This window comes from Hemibagrus wyckioides, linkage group LG05 (genome assembly GCF_019097595.1).
Source record: "Hemibagrus wyckioides isolate EC202008001 linkage group LG05, SWU_Hwy_1.0, whole genome shotgun sequence".
Taxonomy (NCBI): Eukaryota; Metazoa; Chordata; class Actinopteri; order Siluriformes; family Bagridae; genus Hemibagrus; species Hemibagrus wyckioides.
Window position 1 is genome coordinate 10,672,310 of NC_080714.1, and position 21,220 is coordinate 10,693,529.

General features: G+C 38.2%; 1 protein-coding gene across 4 annotated transcripts in view; it reads right to left on the reverse strand.

The window, feature by feature from the left end:
* Positions 1–21,220, reverse strand: part of bsna (bassoon presynaptic cytomatrix protein a) — a 75,644-nt gene that overhangs the window by 48,495 nt on the left and 5,929 nt on the right. For all 4 annotated transcript variants that reach the window (XM_058390550.1, XM_058390551.1, XM_058390549.1 and 1 more), the window contains exons 2-3: positions 15,496–15,985; positions 783–1,922 (exon numbers count right to left, since the gene is read on the reverse strand). In XM_058390550.1, coding sequence (XP_058246533.1) covers positions 783–1,922; positions 15,496–15,985 — 1,630 coding nt within the window. The remainder of the gene's footprint in view (positions 1–782; positions 1,923–15,495; positions 15,986–21,220) is intronic.

Consider the following 21,220-nt stretch of genomic DNA (forward strand, 5'->3'; position numbering starts at 1 on the left):
TCTGGATGCAATGTTTACAATAAAAAAAACTTTTGGTGCATTGAATATATTGAGTCCTATGAAGCTAGAGTTCTGGATCAGGTTGCTAGGGTTAGGTCATAAATTTCCCAAAAATGGAATTTATTTGCTCAGATGCAGATGCCTAAAATATACAGAATTGTTAATCGAATCGAATTTCATTGTGAATCGTTCTGAATTAGCAAAAATCGTTCTTGATTCTAATAGAAAAAATTTGAATCGCAATTTCAATCGATTCACTGTCTACCCAAGATGCACAGCCCTAGTTTTTATGCAATTGTCTGAATATTCTACCAGCATAATTGTCTTAACCCCTAGTGAACACTATCAAGTCTAAAAATTACAAAAAAAAACTACATTATATTATTACTCCATCCTTTTATATTTCCTGTCTATTTTATCAAGGGTAATGCATTATCGTTACCCAATTCCTTTTGCACAGAGCCTGTATGCATTGAAAATCTGCTATACAAGCATACAAAGAAAACTGGTGCATATGAGTGAATGACATGCGCCAACACACACACACACAGTGTACAAGGCAATTGATGTGTACTAAATAGTTCTATGGCACTTGTTTATACCCATATATTTAAGGACTACACATAAGGGAGAAAATACTTGCATTACTTGCATTTGAGGAAAAATGTGAGCAAAATAAATTTTCCATGTGAGACCATAAGAAATTAAGACCAGCAAAATCTTTCTTAAGGCTGAATGTACGCGGTGTGTGGTGTCATTGTGAATATGTGTTGTACACTTACCTCCACAAGATGAGGTGTTGGATTGAAACCACACATATTGCAGACCTGCGTGTGACACTGGGTGCAGGAGTTGTAGTTGGGCGGCTCACTGGATCCTATATTAATTTCAGTCTTACACAAGGGGCAGCTGACTTTGGACTTCTGCACCTGCTTCAATGGTGATTGCTGCTGCTGAGCTTTTTGATGATGTGCCGGTGATTGCTGCTGTGGTGGTACCATTTGATGATGTGCTGGTGACTGCTGCTGCGCTGATTTTTGATGGTGAGCTGGCAACTGTGATGCCTTTTGATGATGTGATGCCACTGACTGCTGCTGCTGCTGGGGCTGTTTTTGTGAAGGGACATGTGGACCCATGGTTCCTTGTTTTTCTGAGCCAAGAGCTCCAGTCATACCTTTAGCATTAGCATCGCTGAAGATCACTTTAGTACCTTGGGTGCCTTGTTGTCGGGCAGGAGAAGGTTGTGCTGAGGCTCCTCCTCCAGGGAGGGGATCAACTGAGATTAGTGTGCTTGCTTGGTTCAGCAATGATGCTCCAAAACCAAATAGCTTTGTCAAGCCATCCTGAGGAGGGGTCTCATGTACTGAGGCTGGACGGCGAGCTGGGGAACTTCCAGCACTTCGAATATGCTCTGATCGCCCAACATGGTGAACTGGAGATGCGCGACCAAGGTCTGGCTGTGAGGGTGCTTTTGCCAGACCGGGTAATGGCACAGCACCAGGGTGAGGAATGCGCGAGCTAGTTTGGGGTGCTCCACCTGGGCCTCTCTGTTTAAACTCAACATTCTGACCTTGGGACCCTGACTGGGCTCCTTGATGTGGAATTTGAGAAGATCCGGGTTGGCATGAAAGTCCTGTTTTTTGAGGTCCTTTCTGGTAAGGACCAGTAGTTTCACTTTCTTTCTGAGGGCCCAGTAAGGCCTGGCTTTGAGCCTGTGTTTGGATTTTGGAATGGAGCTGGGTTTGGGGTTGAGTCTGCAGTTTGGGCTGAGCTGAAGGCTGGGAATGAGGAGGTATCACAGGGTCTGATTTAGGTTGTTGGGAGGAAGAGTGAATCTGCTGCTGACTCTTGGAACGGGGTGTGGTCATATCCATTCCCAAGGCTCTCTGCATCTGACAGTTCAGACACAACCACTCCTGGACCTGTGTGAACAAACATAAATAAGCATAAACAAATTATATGCATATAGAGTGCTCTAGTTAAAATGAACATACAATGTGTTAAACATAAAACTCTTTATTTAAAAAAAAAAATACTGAAAAGTATATATAAATATATATATATATATAAATAATAGCCATGGGGCTCAGTTAAGAAGAAGTAACATTAAACGTAACATTTTTTCTGACAGACAAGAATCTCTGGATTCTATTATCTCTGGATCAAAGCAGAAGGATGCATCTTATTTATAGTTTGCTGCCTCCTGAAAGATATTAAAAAAAAGTGTGTGTGTGTGTGTGTGTATGTGAGTGTGTGTATGTGTGGGTGTGGGTAGGTGTGGGTGTGAGTGTGTGTGTTTGAGCAAAAGAGAAAAAGAAAGTGTGAGACAGAAGGATGGAAGGGGAAGAGCTGCCTGTGACAGAAACTTTTGTCAGCAAATTGCAAGCCACATTTTTCAACATTTATCTTATCAACTACTTTCTATATTGGTTATCTGTCATACTCCCTGTCTCTGTTTTATTCCTATAATTAATGTCATTTCCATTATTGAATCAGAATAGAGTGTTTTACTACTGTCAGGAGTTATTGGGTTAGTTCCATGCCAGACCCCTAGGGAATCCTGGCAAGTGGTTTATTTATTATGTTATTCCAACGTGGGTGGTGCCATGCCCTTTCCTAATGTGTTTTCCCGCTTTTTCACCTGTCCCTTATTTTCCCTTAATGTGCTGCTCTACATATATTTGTCCTGTTGTCTTAGTCTGTGTCAGTCATTATGCTTACATGTCAACATAACGGTGTGTGTGTGTGCCGTAAGGTGGGACGCTGTGTTATCTAGGTTTTTATGTTATAGTCATGATTTGTTGAGGTTATTTTCCATGGCATAGCTATGTTTTTTCTGTTACATTTAATGTAGTTGTGTTTTGTTTTGTTAAATAAAAGCAGTGCATGTACTGGATCTCTGTGTTTGGGTCTGATCTGCTACTGCGGGTGATCCAGGTTTGATCTCCGCCATCGGTGGTGTCCACCCTGTTCATTACAAATACAGAGCTACAGCTAAAAAGAAAAAACTCTAATCCAATATGCTGCTTTTTATTCTTCCTAGACCTTTTAACTCAAATTGTACATATTACAGTTTTTCTAAACATACTGATTACTGCAACTACTATGTGAAGTATTTAGTTTTCGCTCCATCATTTTATAAATATTTTTTAATGATGACCTTCAATTTTATCATTTCAAAATTGTCTCTGCACATAAAGCAGCAAAAGTCTGAAATAAAAGAATTTTTAGGTCAGATCACCAATAGATGTTGATATGAATGTCGATAAGACATTGGATTCTTTGATTCTTGTCATAGCATGAAATGATCTAAAAACCCTATTGCACAATAAAAATGATGAGGACTTGAGAATAGAATGGTGACATGTCATTTTAATGTACACTGTGAATAAGAGGGCAGCTTTAAAGTAGCTTGACTAGAAAAATGTCAGTTTTCATGATCATGACATAACTGAAACTAGAGTATTACTCTAAAACAAGGCATTGAATACTGATTCAGAACAGAATCTGACAGCATGGTAGAGCATGTCTTTTAATCTTGTTGGTCTAGCACATCGACACACAATAATATTGATTTGTTAGAATACATATTGCTCTATCATTGTATACAACCTCTACTCAAGTTTTTTGCCTTTTTTTGTGAGTATTGATCATAGCATAAAGATCCATTTACATTTTAACTGTTTGTTTCTCACTTTAAACTGGATTTCTGTTATTAATTATTGCAATGGATTTAAAAAAAATGTGCTGTGAATTTCTATGTGTGGTTTTGTGCAGGCAAATAACTATAAGCCAACAAAAGTCTTAGTGTGGTTGGGGAGTTATGCAAGATGAGGGAGAGCTGAGACAGATGCAAATGCAGTTACCGCATTTATTAAAGAGAGCCATGTTATATACTTCTGTTACCATTCTTATCCAAGAAGTATAGGGGAAATGTGACTGATGAACAACCAAACATTCTGTCGTCTTTTTATTTTTCCAAACAATACTACAACAAAATGGGTTTTTCCTTATGTACAACATAACACAGGGGAATTTAAAGGAACACAGAGAAATCAATTCTCATTTCACGAATACAAGGCAGGCAGACAAATCCAAAATGGAAGTAAAAAAAAAAATAATCAGGAATCAGTTCAGGGTCAAAAAATTAAGGTCAGGCGATCAGTGAAAAACAACGTCAATGGGGTAGCCAAAAAACATCAGCAAGCACACAGACACACACACACGCACGCACACACACACACACACATTCAATTCATACTGTCATACTGTTCCAGGCCTCTGACTTCATTTTCACTCACACTGATTTACAGGAAGTTAGAAAGGTGCCAGATGTTTTCCCATGAACACATTTCAAAATAGTTTTCGTTTTGCACATCCTTCATATAACACTTAGTATAATTCAGCACAAAGAAAACCAGCAATGATGAAACCAAATAGCACATTTTTAATTAGAAATTAAACACGCTCCTCGCATGACTACCACCCAGGTGCTGAAAAGACAGTGCCACTTCAGCACCCCTGTTATGAAGAGCACATTGCTGCAAGGCAGGGTGGCAGAAGTTGTTATGATTTTTTATTTTTTAACCACACGCCGCCATAGCCACGGAGGAGCAGGACCGAGCAGGACACAGAGAGTCTGCCTGTGTCGATGCGCGTGTCCACGTCCATGAACGTCGCATGCACACTCTAGAAATAGCTCATTGAAAGTTCTTATGAACAGGTATCGCAGTTGTGGCCCAGTCAGTGATTAAATGCCAGAAGCAGCAACAGATGACTTTAATGTCATCATGGAGGAAAAGAAAGAAAGGACATGTGACTTGGTTGATTCAGTAAATTAGCTTAGGTCAAGATAATCATATTTTCATCATATTTTCTGTCTATACCTGTTGATGTTAGCCTAACATTGACTGAGCTAACGTTAACATACACTGTTGTTGCTAGGTAACTTCAGACTGTTAGCTAAATATTTAATGTATATTAGAACATTCTGTGTACCATGAAAACGAGTTCACTTTAAACTGCACATTTTCTGTCAGCAATGTATGACGAGCAGACTCTGGATGCAAGTTTAATGTTAGACCCAATATGATCATAACTCAGTCGTTTTCATATTAGAGGACAGATGAGGTGTATAGTTAGGATACATGGAGAGTTGGGATTGAATAGATAGATGGAGGACAATGAAAAATGATCTTTATATTAAAGTTTCTTTTTTTATATGTTTGCGAGATTGTGTTACATTCTTGCATCCTGTGTACCAAATAAGTAGTGTATCTATTGTGTTATCAATTTTCCCAAATCCCCCTTTTGGATTACAGATGTAAGGATAACAGTTTGTTACTTCCTACCCTACTATAACTTCCTACCCTACTATACAGTGTTGGATGCATAAAAATGATCTACCTATCTTTGTTTTTCTGTTCTAAACATCTGCAGTTTTGTGCATTTGTCTATGACAAACATCCTGAGCAACAAGTGATTTATTTTACATTTTCAGGTACAGAGATTAGGTTGAAATAAAAGTTTGTTTAACAATGGAAATTGAGTCTCACATTATTTAAATTTTATTCACACACAAAACATTAATGGTGAACATTTTTGACTTTATAAAATGATTCTCTCAAATCTTCCCGATCGGCCCCTATTAAACAATAAAGAAAGTAAGACATCTTTTTTATATACATAGTTTAGTAGCCTACTATTCTTTTTGGCAGAATTTATCATGATAAGCAACTTAATTATTTCCTGGATTTTGTATCACTATTGTCTCTAAATGTATGTAAATGCAGGAATTTTTTCCCCATTTTGTGCGCCACAAACCACCCCCCACGCCCCCACAAAACCAAAGTTACACTCCTGTGTATACCTCACAAAGAGGCACTGACACAAAGGAGCTTAAAAAGAGAAAAATCAAACACATATAACAGGGAACAGTTAACAGTTAAATTAAAAGTCTGGTGATTCAGAATATGGGAACGCTGGTGTCATAGCTTGGGCTTGCATGGCTATAGAATAAATTTAGATGTCTACAAAAACTAGCAAGTTACATAGAAATGCATTATGAGGAACTTCATAGCTCAGACTGACATTGATCCAAAACACACTACCAACATGACAAAGTACTTCATGTAGGAAAAAAAAGTAGACAATCACCAGACCTTGACCCAACTAAGTAAACATTTACTCTCCTGAAGTGCAGACAAAAGGGAGAAACACCTAAAACAAACAACACAAAGAAGCTCTAGTACAATACTGGAAAAGCATCGCAAAAGAAGAATGCAACAGTTTGGTGATGCCATTGGTTCACTGGCTTGATGCAGATATTGTAAACAAGGGATGTGCCATGAAATATTAAGCGTTATTTACTAATTTGTTTTTGCTCACCTAAACACTAGGTGGTCTGCTGCCAACAGTGGGATATTCTAAATTATTTAACACACCTACTGTACATGTAAATATCAGGAAAGGAAAGCTTTTATCTACTGTTTCATATTTATCTTTCAATTTCAAACCCAAATTTCTGTAGTATATAGCAACAGCAAAAAAAATGGCTGTCTTTCCAGTACTTTCATAGGGGACTGTCGTTGAAACAAATTGCACCAATAAATATGCCTCTTATACAAGTCCAACTCCAAAATCCAACTACAATTTGGGAATGAAGAGATGCTTTGAGGGACATCATTAGGAGGAACAGCTGCCTGGATCTAAATGTGATTTACATTTCTGGTATTTGGCAGATGCCCTTATCCAGAGCAACTTACAATTCATCTCTTTTTCTGAGGGTTAAGGGCCTTGCTCAGGGGGCCAGCAATCACAGCTTGGTAGACCTGGGACACACTCACAACCACAAGCCAGCATTAGTCAATAACAAAGACTGTGTTCAAACACAAGGTTCCTTATGAGTGTCATTGGTACCAGAGCACCTTCAGAACAAAGGCCAATGATCAGGTTTGTGACTGATCATCGGACTTCAGGCCACAAGTTTTGTACACATGCAGAAAGAATGGTAGAACTGTCAGAATAACTGTCAAAAGATCACCACTATGTCACTCTGGGCATTGGCCTGGGCACCTATCTGCTGACTAAATTTAGTGTTAGTGTTAGCAGAAGCTCAGTTTTAGAAGGTTTCCTGAGAAGGGTCATGGCTGGCTCTGAGTCCTGGCTTGATACTATGAAAACACACTTGTGGAACCGACGTCTGAAGCACATGTGGGCACACGCCAATTTTACTAGCTGGAAGGGGTCAGGTAACATAGTTGTGTGCGTCAGAAAAGACAATAAATGGGCATCTACATCACATACACCCTGATCCTAATTGTCTGAAGGAAGATGCCAGACATGCCCGATATGTGGCAAGCAATGCAATGTCTCATTCAGGAACTAGGCTACATATGTAAACTGAGACGTTTCCATTCAATGGAACTCAATACTGTATCATGGCTTTATGCTAAGGGAATGCCAATACCAACGTCACCACACCAGGAAAAAATACCTGCCCCAGAGGGCCATGTGAATGGGCACTGAAAACTGCTGGGTGCAGACAGGACTAGATCAACCCTGTACAATCTGAGACACTAGGGTCGAGTTCAAGTCTAAACTGTAGAACCTGATGAATGTGCGCCAAGAGGTCCAACCCACTGCAGATCAAACATCATGCGGGGTGACAGCACCTGGCTAGGGCACTGGAAAATGCTACACTCCTAGGAATGGGCTCTAATAACTAGTGGTAAAAACATTCCCAGTGAGAAAGGTGCTGCTTGTTGACGGATTACCTCTGTTGCAGCCACCAAAGCAGAGAAACAGTTGAGAAGACTTCACTTCACTGTCCTGAGCGATGGACAAAACTCCACTGGCCTGAGCGGTGGATGCAGGCCTTAAGGTGGATGCTGAGCACAGCAGGTGTAGCTTTTCTTGTTCCAAAGACTGATGGGGCAAAGGGAAAAAAGGCATGCAGGATGAACAGCTGGCTGGTCACTGAGGGCACCTTGAGGAAGTACCCTAGTCTGGGGTACAAAATATGAGGGAAAAAACCATCCCAGGAGCAAAATCCAGGTGGGGAAGGCTAATGATAGGGCCTGCATATCTCCTACTCTTTTGAAGAAGTAGAAGAGATGTTTTTCAGTCAGAAACTTCTCTGAAGCTGACTTCAAGGGCTTGAAGACCACAGAGAGGTCCCAGGTGGGGTTTTGCGGTCTGTAGAATATCCTCACTGGCACTGTGCAAAAAAAAAACAGAAACCAAAAAAGAGACCAAAGGGCCTATGGAAGCCCCAAGGAGGGTTGCATGGCTCCCAGACTGTCCTTCCACAAATGTAGTTGTAGTCAGTTAAAAAGCAGGGGCATGACAGCACACACCTTTTAAATAGCTTGCTTGCCATATTTTTTCTCAAGATGAAACAAAATAGACAATACAATTGCCAAAATAGACAAACAATTTATACAAACAGCTTCCTGAAGACAAACAAGCTGGGTGTAATCAACATAAATGCTTTTTTGTGGTCTTGTTGAGACACTCTGCTACATCACCTGAACCCTTCCAGACAATAAAGTTGGCATGTGTTCACACATGCTTCAGACACCAGTTCTGCAAGGGTGTTCCCATAGCATCAAGTCATGACACAGAATTGATTTCCCTCAAATGGGAACACAGTTTACTGTTTACTAGACACTCGACTCCTCTATACTCGCCTGGTCATGAGATGTGGGTAGTGATCAGTGGAATAAAGTCTCACTGCAGGTCACATTGCAAGATATGGTGACAAAAATGAATTTCCGTAACAGAGGTTATGTGCTTACTGTTTCAAGGGTGAGAAGCTCAGCAATCCAGAACAGCTACTGCTTCTCCAAATAAAAGAGTCATTTAAGGTTTGTTAGAGTGCCTTTTAAGGAAAACCCCTAGTTTGGATTCAGAACAAGGCAGACCTAGGATGTGATTATACACACAGTTGGATTGGGAATTCCTGGTGTTCCTTTAGCAGTTGCTAGAATATGTGGCCAGGCATTTAGAAGTCTGGAATGAATGAATGAATGAATGAATGAATCTATATCCCATGGCATAATAATTTAGTAAAGTGTGTTCTTATATCCTACCTGCACCTGTACCACTGCTGAAATCTTTAAGTGCTGAATGGCTAAAATGCATTGAGGAATTGAGGGTACAAAATGAAAATGAAGCACATATCTTCAAGAATACAAAATGTCTAAATGATTCTAGAACAAGGTTATATAACACAATATAACCCATTACATCATTTGAAGTAACAGAAGTTAGAATAAGAAATAGATGCATATGCTAAATGTTTTTCAAGCTGCCATGATCATCTGGTCTTAGGGGATTATGTGGATTGCTCCTGAGCCAAGAATTGGTTGGGCATATCAAGCACTCCCACAGAGAACAGCAAATGTTTCATAGTTGTAGAAGACAGTGAACACTGCTAATGAAATTTCACATAAATAACATTACTTGTGACATAATTTAACATTAAAAAACCATAAATAATTTACTATTGTCTAAGTAAGCTTGTACTTCATTGCTGACATCTATACCATATTCATCTGCTCTTGACACAAAAAAGAGTCATAAGAACATGTAAAAGAGATTCTTTGAAGGTGTTATTAAGTGTTATATGTGAATATTTAATAACTTTTATATAAGGGGTGTTTTCTTTTTTTTTAGGCAAAATAATGGGCTCATTTAAGCTACAAAAAAAACTTAAGTTCACTGCTCACTGTGGTGCTTCTTTTTTAACAGTAATGAGGAGTTAAATTGCTGCGGGGAAATTGTTCAAAATTACACGTTGAAAATTTCTCTTTTTAAGAACAGCTAAGAAAACAGACATATGCAGAAAGAAAACTTGGGAGCAAGCATGGAGACAGTTCTTGCTTCAGAGATTGTTGCAACACTAAAAGACCTTTTCAACCATAATGTACTGTATATTGAAAATGCACCTAGTATAAATATCATGAGTATCTATTTAGTGAATTTAAGGAGATGTGCCATAATCCGAACAAAACCCAGCAACTGAAATTATAAATCTTGGTAAAACAAGCTGAAATTTGGGGAAGACAATCACAACAATTTAGTGTCAGATTGATGGCACCAAATTCTAGCTGACAGAAGTGGAACCTGATGTGCTCTACTGCTGTTGTAACCCATCAGTCTAAAGGTTCGACATGCTGTGCATTTGAGATGCTCTTCTGCTCACTGCAGATGTGAAGTGGTTAACTGAGTTTATCCTTTCTGTCAGCTTGAACAAGTTTTCTCAACAAGGGGTTTCCATCTTTATTACAATATTCCAATTCTAGAGATTCTTGTTCATGAAAATCATGGCATGGCATTTTTCGCCATTCTGATTTATGATGTGAACATACACTATATTGCCAAAAGTATTCGCTCACCCATCCAAATAATCAGAATCAGGTGTTCCAATCACTTCCATGGCCACAGGTATATAAAATCAAGCACCTAGGCATGCAGACTGTTTTTACAAACATTTGTGAAAGAATGGGTCGCTCTCAGGAGCTCAGTGAATTCCAGCGTGGAACTGTGATAGGATGCCACCTGTGCAACAAATCCAGTCGTGAAATTTCCTCGCTCCTAAATATTCCACAGTCAACTGTCAGCTGTATTATAAGAACGTGGAAGTGTTTGGGAACGATAGCAACTCAGCCACGAAGTGGTAGGCCACGTAAACTGACGGAGCGGGGTCAGCGGATGCTGAGGCACATAGAGGTCAAAGAGGTCGCCAACTTTCTGCAGAGTCAATCGCTACAGACCTCCAAACTTCATGTGGCCTTCAGATTAGCTCAAGAACAGTGCACAGAGAGCTTCATGGAATGGGTTTCCATGGCCGAGCAGCTGCATCCAAGCCATACATCACCAAGTGCAATGCAAAGCGTCAGATGCAGTGGTGTAAAGCACGCCGCCACCAGACTCTAGAGCAGTGGAGACGCATTCTCTGGAGTGACGAATCGCACTTCTCCATCTGGCAATCTGATGGACGAATCTGGGTTTGGCGGTTGCCAGGAGAACGGTACTTGTCTGACTGCACTGTGCCAAGTGTAAAGTTTGGTGGAGGGGGGATTATGGTGTGGGGTTGTTTTTCAGGAGCTGGGCTCTGAATGTTTCAGCATACCAAGACATTTTGGACAATTCCATGCTCCCAACTTTGTGGGAACAGTTTGGAGCTGGCCCCTTCCTCTTCCAACATGACTGTGCACCAGTGCACAAAGCAAGGTCCATAAAGACATGGATGACAGAGTCTGGTGTGGATGAACTTGACTGGCCTGCACAGAGTCCTGACCTCAACCCGATAGAACACCTTTGGGATGAATTAGAGCGGAGACTGAGAGCCAGGCCTTCTCATCCAACATCAGTGTGTGACCTCACAAATGTGCTTCTGGAAGAATGGTCAAAAATTCCCATAAACACATTCCTAAACCTTGTGGACAGCCTTCCCAGAAGAGTTGAAGCTGTTATAGCTGCAAAGGGTGGACCGATGTCATATTGAACCCTATGGATTAGGAATGGGATGTCACTTAAGTTCATATGCGAGTCAAGGCAGGTGAGCGAATACTTTTGGCAATATAGTGTATATCCTATATGAACATTTGTGCGAATAGCTACTGGGCAATATCTGCATGATTTTATGCTTAGCTCTTCTGCCAGGCAATTAGCTGAGAAGATAAATAGTAGGTGTATAGGTGTTTTCTAATATAATTCTCAGCTCCAACCAAAGAGCATACTTTGAATCTCTAATCTGAAGGCAAACAAAAAAATGAAGAATAAATTTGAGACCCCAACGTAAAATCAGCTATACTTTGTAAAGTATCAATACCTGATTAGCTGTGCTTGGTAATTCTCAATTTCAAATATCAGTCTTTGCCTTTGACAACCTATTTTTATAGGAATATGATTAAATTGCCATGCAATTACCTTTGTCTTTATTATTTTTATCCCTCTATCCAATTATTTAATACAGTGGGCCAGAACAGTATGTCATTTCTCCTTTTTTTCCCCCACAAACTCACGTCTTTGTTACAGGCAAATCTGCCTGGGTTCCTGGCAGCCAGACAGCCAGGCCATGCTTAACTTGGCACTGTGGCAGATGGGCAAAAGTATATACCTGAGAATTAGCAATGTAGCCAGAATGTGAGCTCTCCAGGAAAATTCTGCTATCTACAGTAAATCAAACCATAAACCTTAAAAAACAATGAAATCATTTATGGATTAATTATAATAATCAAAATAAATATAATATATATATAATAGAAATAGAAATAATTTACAGTTTATGGATTTCTTTTACATATTTTTTATACTTAATTTCAGTCTTATTTAGCCTTTTTCTGGAGATCTGCAGTATTTAGGTCTTACTTTCGTAAGTCTGGATACAATATTGAGTGATTATTCCAGAACATACTTAATCCCAAGCTCATGAAGCATAAAATGAAATTATATGTATTATAATTATATGTATTTATATGTTTATTGACTTGCTGTTTCCAAAAGGCTGCTCCAGCCTTGATAGCTGAGGGGACAATATTAAACTGGGAACAAAACCTACTGATGTATCTTTGATGTAACATCCCTACTGATGTATCTTTGATGTAACAACCCTACTGATGTATCGTTGTCCTCCAGAAACTTGTACCAAAAAACAGAAGAGCTGTCATCAGGGCTCCAAATTGGCTATAAGTATGACTGCACTATTCATGCAGTTCCATGGTGTGTCCCTGCCTCTCACTGAGAGTTCCTAGGTTGGACTCCTCATTTGTTTTCATTGAAAAAGTATTCACCTGTTTCTGGGAGGTGGAAGAAACCCATGAAACTGGTAAAAAAAAACGCACATGGATCACATTCATGGGTTATGCCTCTCACACTCTGTGCCTTTAAAAGCCTTATACCATGGGAATCTCTTTTTTTGTACATTCTATGGTTATCCCCAGCAAATAACAATAAATCCCTTTATTAATCACTCCCTCTTCATTTCTTCACTTCACACCTGAGCACACTAGGTAGATTAATGGATTTTTGTCACAACAATGGAAGACATTAATCCCTAATGCACACACCTCCTATAAAAACAGTACTATCACTACTGTTTTATTTGCGCTAAGTAACAAGCCTTACACCAACACAGACCTTGTCTCAAGACACATCATAGACATAGGAAAACTATGGCCTTAAACATTGCAAGAAAGTACTAAATTTGGTAGAGTGTGACCTTTCGACATGATTACGTAGTACATGGTGCCGCGGACGCACATCCCAGAGCTAGTGCAAGATGAGCTTTTGTGGTTAAAACGTATACATTTTTTTAATTTTTCTAAGAAAATGACAGATCGCCCCAGTGTTTAATAGTGTGGAGAAGGAGGACCCCTCCGAAAGAGATTTTACAAAATAACTAGAGAAATTCATTTTATTTTTATTTTTCAGTATCTAGGATTTAAAAAAATAAATAAAAGAATAAATAAATAAGGAAGGGAGTAGGTTGTTTAATCCACACTCCATACCATTTGGTGACAGAAATACACCATTTTGTTGTTTTTGTCAACCGCCAATAAATGTCAAGAAGAAGACCTCTCCGAAGTTATTGCGTGTGGAACAACACAAAGTTATATGTCTTTGTGTCAGTTTTTTTGTTTAAAATCGTCCCTTCATGTGTGTATCCTGGATGTGTAATCGTTTTAAACCTAAAACATCCACTTGGAAATAACGTGATTGCTCAAAAAAATCCTTTCCGGAGCGATTGAAGCTGTGGCTGCAACTATAGACCCAGTGTTTACTAGTGTGGAGAAGGATGATCGCTCCGAAGTTGTTGCGTGTGGAATAACACAAAGTTGTTTTAAATATGTGTTTGTGTCAGTTTTTTGTTAAAAATGCTCCGTTCGTGTGTACCCTGGTTGTGGAAATCGTTTTAAACCTATTGTGCGCATGCGCGAGCGTGTAGCAGCCTGTTTTAGTTGATCTCTTTTAATTTACCTTAATTTACCTATTATTTATTCATCTTTTTTTTTTTTTTGGTAAATAGTAATAATTCCTTCCCTCTCTAATCATGCAGTTTGAGAGAGCCTCTGGACTTCTGTTTTCAACTCTCAGAGTGACCGTCGCGCAGCAACACAGTGTCGGCTCTTTTGTTTACACCAGAGATAAGATGATCACACTGCAACCGGCCCGCATTGCAGACCCTACTTTGTATCGAACCTTAAACATTTAAGCAAAAGATTACGCCCGCTTGAAAATAACATGACTGCTCAAAAATTTCCTTTGAAAATCCTGAGCGATTGAAGCTGTGGTTGCTCGCTCTGCACCTGGATATCAACACACCCATACATTCTCCCTCTACCTTTTTGTTAGTAAAGAACGTTGGCACTTCCTTGGTCTTTGCATGTTCGCTTTGTAAACACTGAAAAACTTTTGATGTGATTACGTAGTACATAGCGCGCATCCCAGAGTTAGTGCTAGACAAGCTTTTGTGGTTAAAAGGTATACCTTCTTTTTCTTAATCAACATCTACTCATGCTTCCTTCAGACAAGTAGCAGCTGGAGTAACATAGATATGGTCTTGCAGGTTGTAAAATGTAAATGGCTTAATACAAGCAAATGGCTTCAGAGTGATGAGGTGGTCAGAATTGAGAGGTGAATTATCAAAACTGTGTACATAAATTGGCTTTATGTAAACCCATTAACTGATTGTTTGAATAATGAAAATGTCACGAGACACATTTACATGCATTATAAGTTGAAAATTCTACAGTTAACTATGGACTAAATTCTATAGAGTCACTATAATATCAGTAAATATTGCATATGCAGTTACTTTACTAAGCTTTAATAATTCTTGTTTCTTATATTCTAATTCACCAGTTATTTATTCTAGGCCCTGATTTATTACAGGGTTTTATATGTAAAATCATGATACCTGTGGAAAAATTAAGGAAGCTGATATTGCAAATTAGCAAAACAATATGTCTTGTCAGTTTTAAATGCTTGCCTTACTAAAGATTTCCAGTCCAGTATAATATTTTACTACTAGTTCAGTTTACCCCCTCAGCATAATTTACTGCAGCCTGAATGTCACATCATGATAGACAACTGAGTAGTTAATTTGCATAAGGTTATAACATGAAGGCAATATAAAATCATTATATTAAATCTTGAAATTATGCCTCAAAGTTATCATGGTATTATACATGTTGTTCCATCTTAAATATTACAGCTTGTTCACACCTCTGATACAAACAGCATATTTCACTGCCTTTAATCTGTGTTATACTGAAGCACATAATTAAATTAGTAATGTTATAAAAAAAAGTTTCTGTTTACTATTGTTTTCTCTTTTCATATAAAAAAAGGTCAAATAATTGTATATCAGCCAAATGAAAGTGTAAATGCATGTGGTTATTAACATATAATCTAGAAACAAGACAACCAAACAAGACATAGGCGTTTTTGATCTCTGTGTTCTACCTGGAGAATAATTATGTTTACCTCTGTGAGGTGTGGGTTGGGGTTGAAGCCACACTGGTTGCACACAGTGGTGCGACACTGGGTGCACTTGTTGAAATTGGGCACTCTGTCAAGACTGGTCAGCTCTGTGGTGTTGCAGATTGGGCAGAGTTTACTGCTGGGCATGGGTGCTATCTGGGGCACTGAGTAGGGTGAGCTGGGAGCACTGCCCCGTTCAGGAGACACAGACGGAGATCGACCTGATCGCCCTACACTTCCACCACTGCTGATGTCCACCTGGAGGTTTCGTCTGGAGGCATGCTGTCCAGGACCTTGGTCAGTCCCCATGCCCTGGGATGCTGTAAGATTCTGAGATTGATGGGCTGGAGATGGTCTTGGGCTCTCATGGGTGGCCAGTCTGTAGGTCTCTCCTCGTCCTGGCATTCCTCCCATGCCACCCATGCCAACACCCACCCCTACACCACCACTAGAGCCATAGCCTGTTTTTGGAGATGTAGGTGCTCCAGCTAGCCTGAGAGAGAGAGAGAGAGAGAGAGAGAGAGAGAATTTATTTCCAGTTGCTGCAGATAAATCAATGATATACATTCATTAATTCATTCAGTCTCTACAAGCCAGCTACATCCTTTTGTAACTTTTTAAATATGAAAGTAAATTGAAATATTACAGGTATTTGATACCATTCACAGTTTTTAAATGCATCAAACTTACCTGTTTGTGTGTTCTCTGTGTATGACAGTGTGTTTGTGTGTCTCAAAGGAACACACTGTGTATCCAAGTTACCGTGATATAAATAACTACAGAATTTACCAGACATTTTTCTGAAGCAGGAGTCACAGAAATGTAATGAAACGTTCAGAAGTACCAGTCCATTTAACTATTTTCTCATTTGCACTTAAAAAGCGATACCCTCCTCATTAGTCTGGGAGGTTGTCTGAACATATTTGCTGGCAACAAAAAAAAGGACAAAGGATTTTTTTTTTTTTTTGTGGAACTATCACAAGAGAATCACCAATGACCAAAAGAAAAATGGTATGAAAAATACCAGAACTGATTTATTTCTAGCCTACACTGTAGATATCAGAATTATGCCTCCCATCTAAAGTCTCATCTAATGAAAACTAACCCATCCTCCATGTGCAAATCAGAGAATAACTCAACAGAAAACAGGTCTCAGTCTGCATCTCTGATTCATCTGCAACAAAATCCCTTATCATGAGACCTTTATAAGCTGTGTGTATACACATGGTTTTATAAGAAAAAGTCGTGCTAAAACTAATAAGAAGCTGCAGGACCAGAATCTACAGTTTCCGAATGTTGACATTATTCTTAAAAGAATTTACATTCTAATAAATGTCAGTAATAAGTAATGAATTCTATAGCTGTTGAGAACAAAGTTAGATAGGTGTTTATTATACCTTATTTGCAGGGTAGTCACTTGTATTGCACCAGCAACATAAATTCACCTGCACATTAGTAACTATCCAACTAAATTTGTGTGAAAAACTACAAAGGTTCTAACTATGTAGGGCCTGGGGCAGTGTTAGTGCTCATAATTTTGTTTGTTTGAAACTAAAAAAAATCTAATTACCCATGTTTGTATTTATACACATTTTAAGATCAAGCTTCTCTAGCTTCACAAGACTGTTCTTGTGTTTCATGTGACATGGCATTGTATAACAGCCATTTTGAGGACTGTGAATAAAAGTCTGACTGCATAAATATAATTGTCCTATCTTATGTACACTGCATTTGTCATGGACTGCTGACCAGTTCCCTGCCAGAACACCAGAGGGCGGTCTGGCAGGGTTTCTTTATGCTCCTATGTGCTTTTGTTTATGTTGTTTGCACATGTGTTTACCCCACCCAATTCTTCCTCCCTTTCCCTGCCCCTGCACACCTGTTCCTTATGGTTCAATTATTATCTTCCCTATTTATACCTTCTGTCTTGTGCTTGTGTTTTGCTGTGTCCTTGTCAGCTGGTTTTGCTTCCTGGTTTCTGCTGTTTGTTTTTTCTGTTTGTTAGTTTTTTTTCTTAGTTGCCTAGTTTTCCTGTGTTTCGATGTGCCTGTAGTTTTTGTTATTTATTAATAAAATACCTGTTTTTCATCTTATCTCTGCATTTGGGTCTGGATTCTGCACCAGTGGGGCACCGGCTCCTGACAGCATTGGCTCCCAGTAAAATTTTACTTTGATTATACGATACTGCTACTGACCTACACTGAACTGAATGGTCTTGCACCACAGTACCTTCCTTGTCTCCCACATTGAAAAAATAAATCCTTTCTTATAAAGCACTTCAGTTATGAAAAAGCCTTCCAATTAGTGTTCGGGATTCAGACACAGTCTCAGTTTTCAAGTCCAGGCTGAAAACATATTTGTTTAATCAAGCTTATTATGAACAGTTTGTTTTTTGTCTTAAGAAAATAAGCAGATCTGGAGGGTCCACAGGCACAGAGTGTTTGGGTGAACTAGTATGTTTGAATGATGTTGCTCCTCTACTCTCACCTGTTCACTCAGGTTTGTTGACGATGGAGTGGCTGGCCCAGGATGCCCTCTTGTCTGTGTCACCTTCTGGATCTCCCTTTTATTATTGCTGTCATACCTAGTTTTGATGGAGACCCTGTCTGCACTATGCACACCATGTACATTGCCCTTAACCATTAAATGATCATAAACAAACCTTACACCCCCCCTCTCTCTATCTTTTGCAAATTTGCAAATGTTAGATACTGACTTACTCGCTATATATAGTTTTTTTCTTTTGATGAAATCTACCCAAAACACTAAGTTCAGAAACACTAAGGCATAATATTAATAATGATTTACACAGTTTTAGACCTATTAGCCTGTGCCAATAACCATTCCTGACCAGATTTTAAGCTTTAGTAAATTGTGTTTTGCGTGGCCCAAATTGCATATTGATTCATGACAAACATGCAAAATCTCAACAGACCCTCTTAGAGTATCAACTTGCACATTTTTGGCAGATGCTGTCAAGTTTGCATGTTGGAGCCAGAGCTTGCACAGTAAATGTGTCCAGTTGAAAAGTGCACATTGCACTTGTCCATTTTGGATGAATGCCACTTTACACACAAGCTAGGTTAGACATCAAAATGAGCAACATACTGGAAAAATTAACTACCCACAAAGTCTCTGTTAGATCGGTTAACAAAAGAACAAAACACTAAGATCCAGAATTGTCAAACCTATCAATGATGTAAATCAACAAAGTTGTTAATGAAGTTAGCTTGGGTATACTTTCAGTAAGACTTTGAAGAAAGTGCATGCATGCTTATAAGGCTTTACATCCATTTCATTTACATCCATCTTTACATCCATTTCATTTACATCCATCTCAACCCTGTTAATCACCTCATAAACTACACCTTTTAATTTGCCATCAATGAACTCCTAAACTTTTAAAAATGACAGGACACTTTCCCTAAAGTAAAACTGTAGAGAGGTATCTAAATGTAAGTGCAGCTAGCCACTAGAGGGCCTCAAACACATTTTGGCTTCACTTTTGAATCCCTGTATGGATGTAAACCCATAATCACTTTATTATACAGACAAACCTTAAGGATGGTAGGATCTAAAAGCATGCTTAAGAATTACCTGTGTTATATTATATGCTCCCTTAACATTTTGTCTATAAGGTCAATATGGGCAAGCAATACTGAATGCATGCTTGCACAGACCTATACACGTTAAAACCCTGACCTTCAGTTAGCTTCAATTAGAGACATCTTCTGTGCATAAAGTTAATAATTAAATTATCAAACATGCTGACACAAACAAATGAGTCAAAGACATTCATTCAAAGTATTGCCAAAAAATAGCCAATACACATTAGCATCTGTACTACACAATACCTTTATATAAACCTCAGAAGATAAACATTGTTCCATTTTCCCTAAGCAAGACAATAAAAAATAGATTTACTGTAATATTGTCCTGGATTAAGTGACAAGAGTAATTTGGCCAAAATACTAAAAAGCAGAATCTTACAAATTTGAATCTTATAGTCAGGTTTTCTTTTTTAAAATGTATGAAAATTCATTATTATTATTATTATTATTATTATTACAGCAAATTCTAATATTAATACTACTCATTAACTGAAGTTTGTCCTTGCCATCTTTAAAAAATACACACAAACATAAAAATACAGGAGAATAAAGTAGTATCTTGAACCATGCAGAAAGTGTTGTTGTATTGAAATGGATATCATGCATGCAGATATTCATACTCTCTCTCACAAAATCTTCCATCTAAAATTGATTTTCTTCTGCAGCTATAAAACTATGTGTTTCATGGTTCCCACTGCTGATGCCATTAGTGTTTTAGTGATGAACATAATTCTCTATCACATTCAGGCTGACACACATATACGCACACTAATGCACACTTACAAACACAAACACACAATTACTGCAGTCTCAGAAGACAGAAACCCATATGTACTCTTTTATACACAAAAGAACTGATAACTAAAAAAGTGCAACACACACATTGTCCATTTGACCAACAATCTGCTAACAATTTATATTAAAGAAATACGAACACTTAACCTAACATTTTCCAATTCACTAATCTTCTACTTCTTATCTATGTGATGAAGGAATATGGCTTAAATTTCAATGTTTAAACTAGCAGTGCAAATTCTGCAATTTCTCTGATTATTTAACAGTCAACGGTAAGAGCAATTTGCTTTTTTATTCATTTCCATAGCATACTGTAACATGCCCACAACTCCCTTTCAAAGGTAAAGACTCTTCAGGATATTATGGTATCTATATGATTATTCTGCTTAGCTAAAAGAATGGCATTAATCTTCAATCACTGCACAGACGGTTATTATTCTTCATTTTACTCAGACTTAGTAGACTTAGTAACAGTATTACATTGTTTTATTAGGCCATCTGCTAGATTATTCTGAACTACAGTTCAGATCATAATTCAGTTTTGCTTACAAAATGATGTACATTTTACATAGCCCAGTGGTTTTCCCTTAATTTCACCTCTTAACAAAACAGTTTCTTTTTTATTTTAGAGTTATTAAACAGTATATGGAAATTACTTGCAGTTAACACCTTCTTAAAACAGGACACAAAAATATATACATTCAAAATTGAATTTATGCTTATTTGCTATATGCTTGCTTAATTGTTCTGTGTTTATTAACAGAACTTGTTATGGAAAGTATGTGCTAGTCTTGAAAACCAAATGAATCCAGGTCACAATAAAGTAAGGTTCAAAGGTTCAACCACACTTCATATAACTGTATATTTGCTTTTGTATGTGTGTGTGTGTGTGTGTGTGTGTGTGTGTGTCTGTCTGTCAGTGGCAATATAATAACAAGTCTTCCACAGTTGAGTGACAGTTGAATGAACCAAATTGCTGCTTCACTTGTCTGCTTTGAAAACTTGACAATGGTTATAATTTCTACCTATGCCATTACTGACTAGCCTCAATTCTAATATTATTATGTTCCCAATATAAAATATTTAGCATTATTTTGACTTACAGTAGCAGACCTAATTTCATTGTTAATTGTATCATTGCTTTGTCTTACACAGCATACAGGGGTTTAGCTAACACTTTGTTTTTGCATTCCATTTATATAATATTATAATTTGATCATGGTTTCATGCAGTCTTGAACATGGAAGAACATTCAGTGGTAATGGTGCCTCAGTGACTAATTAGCTACTGGTGCTAATTTTTTTTAAACTTTTTAAAATTTT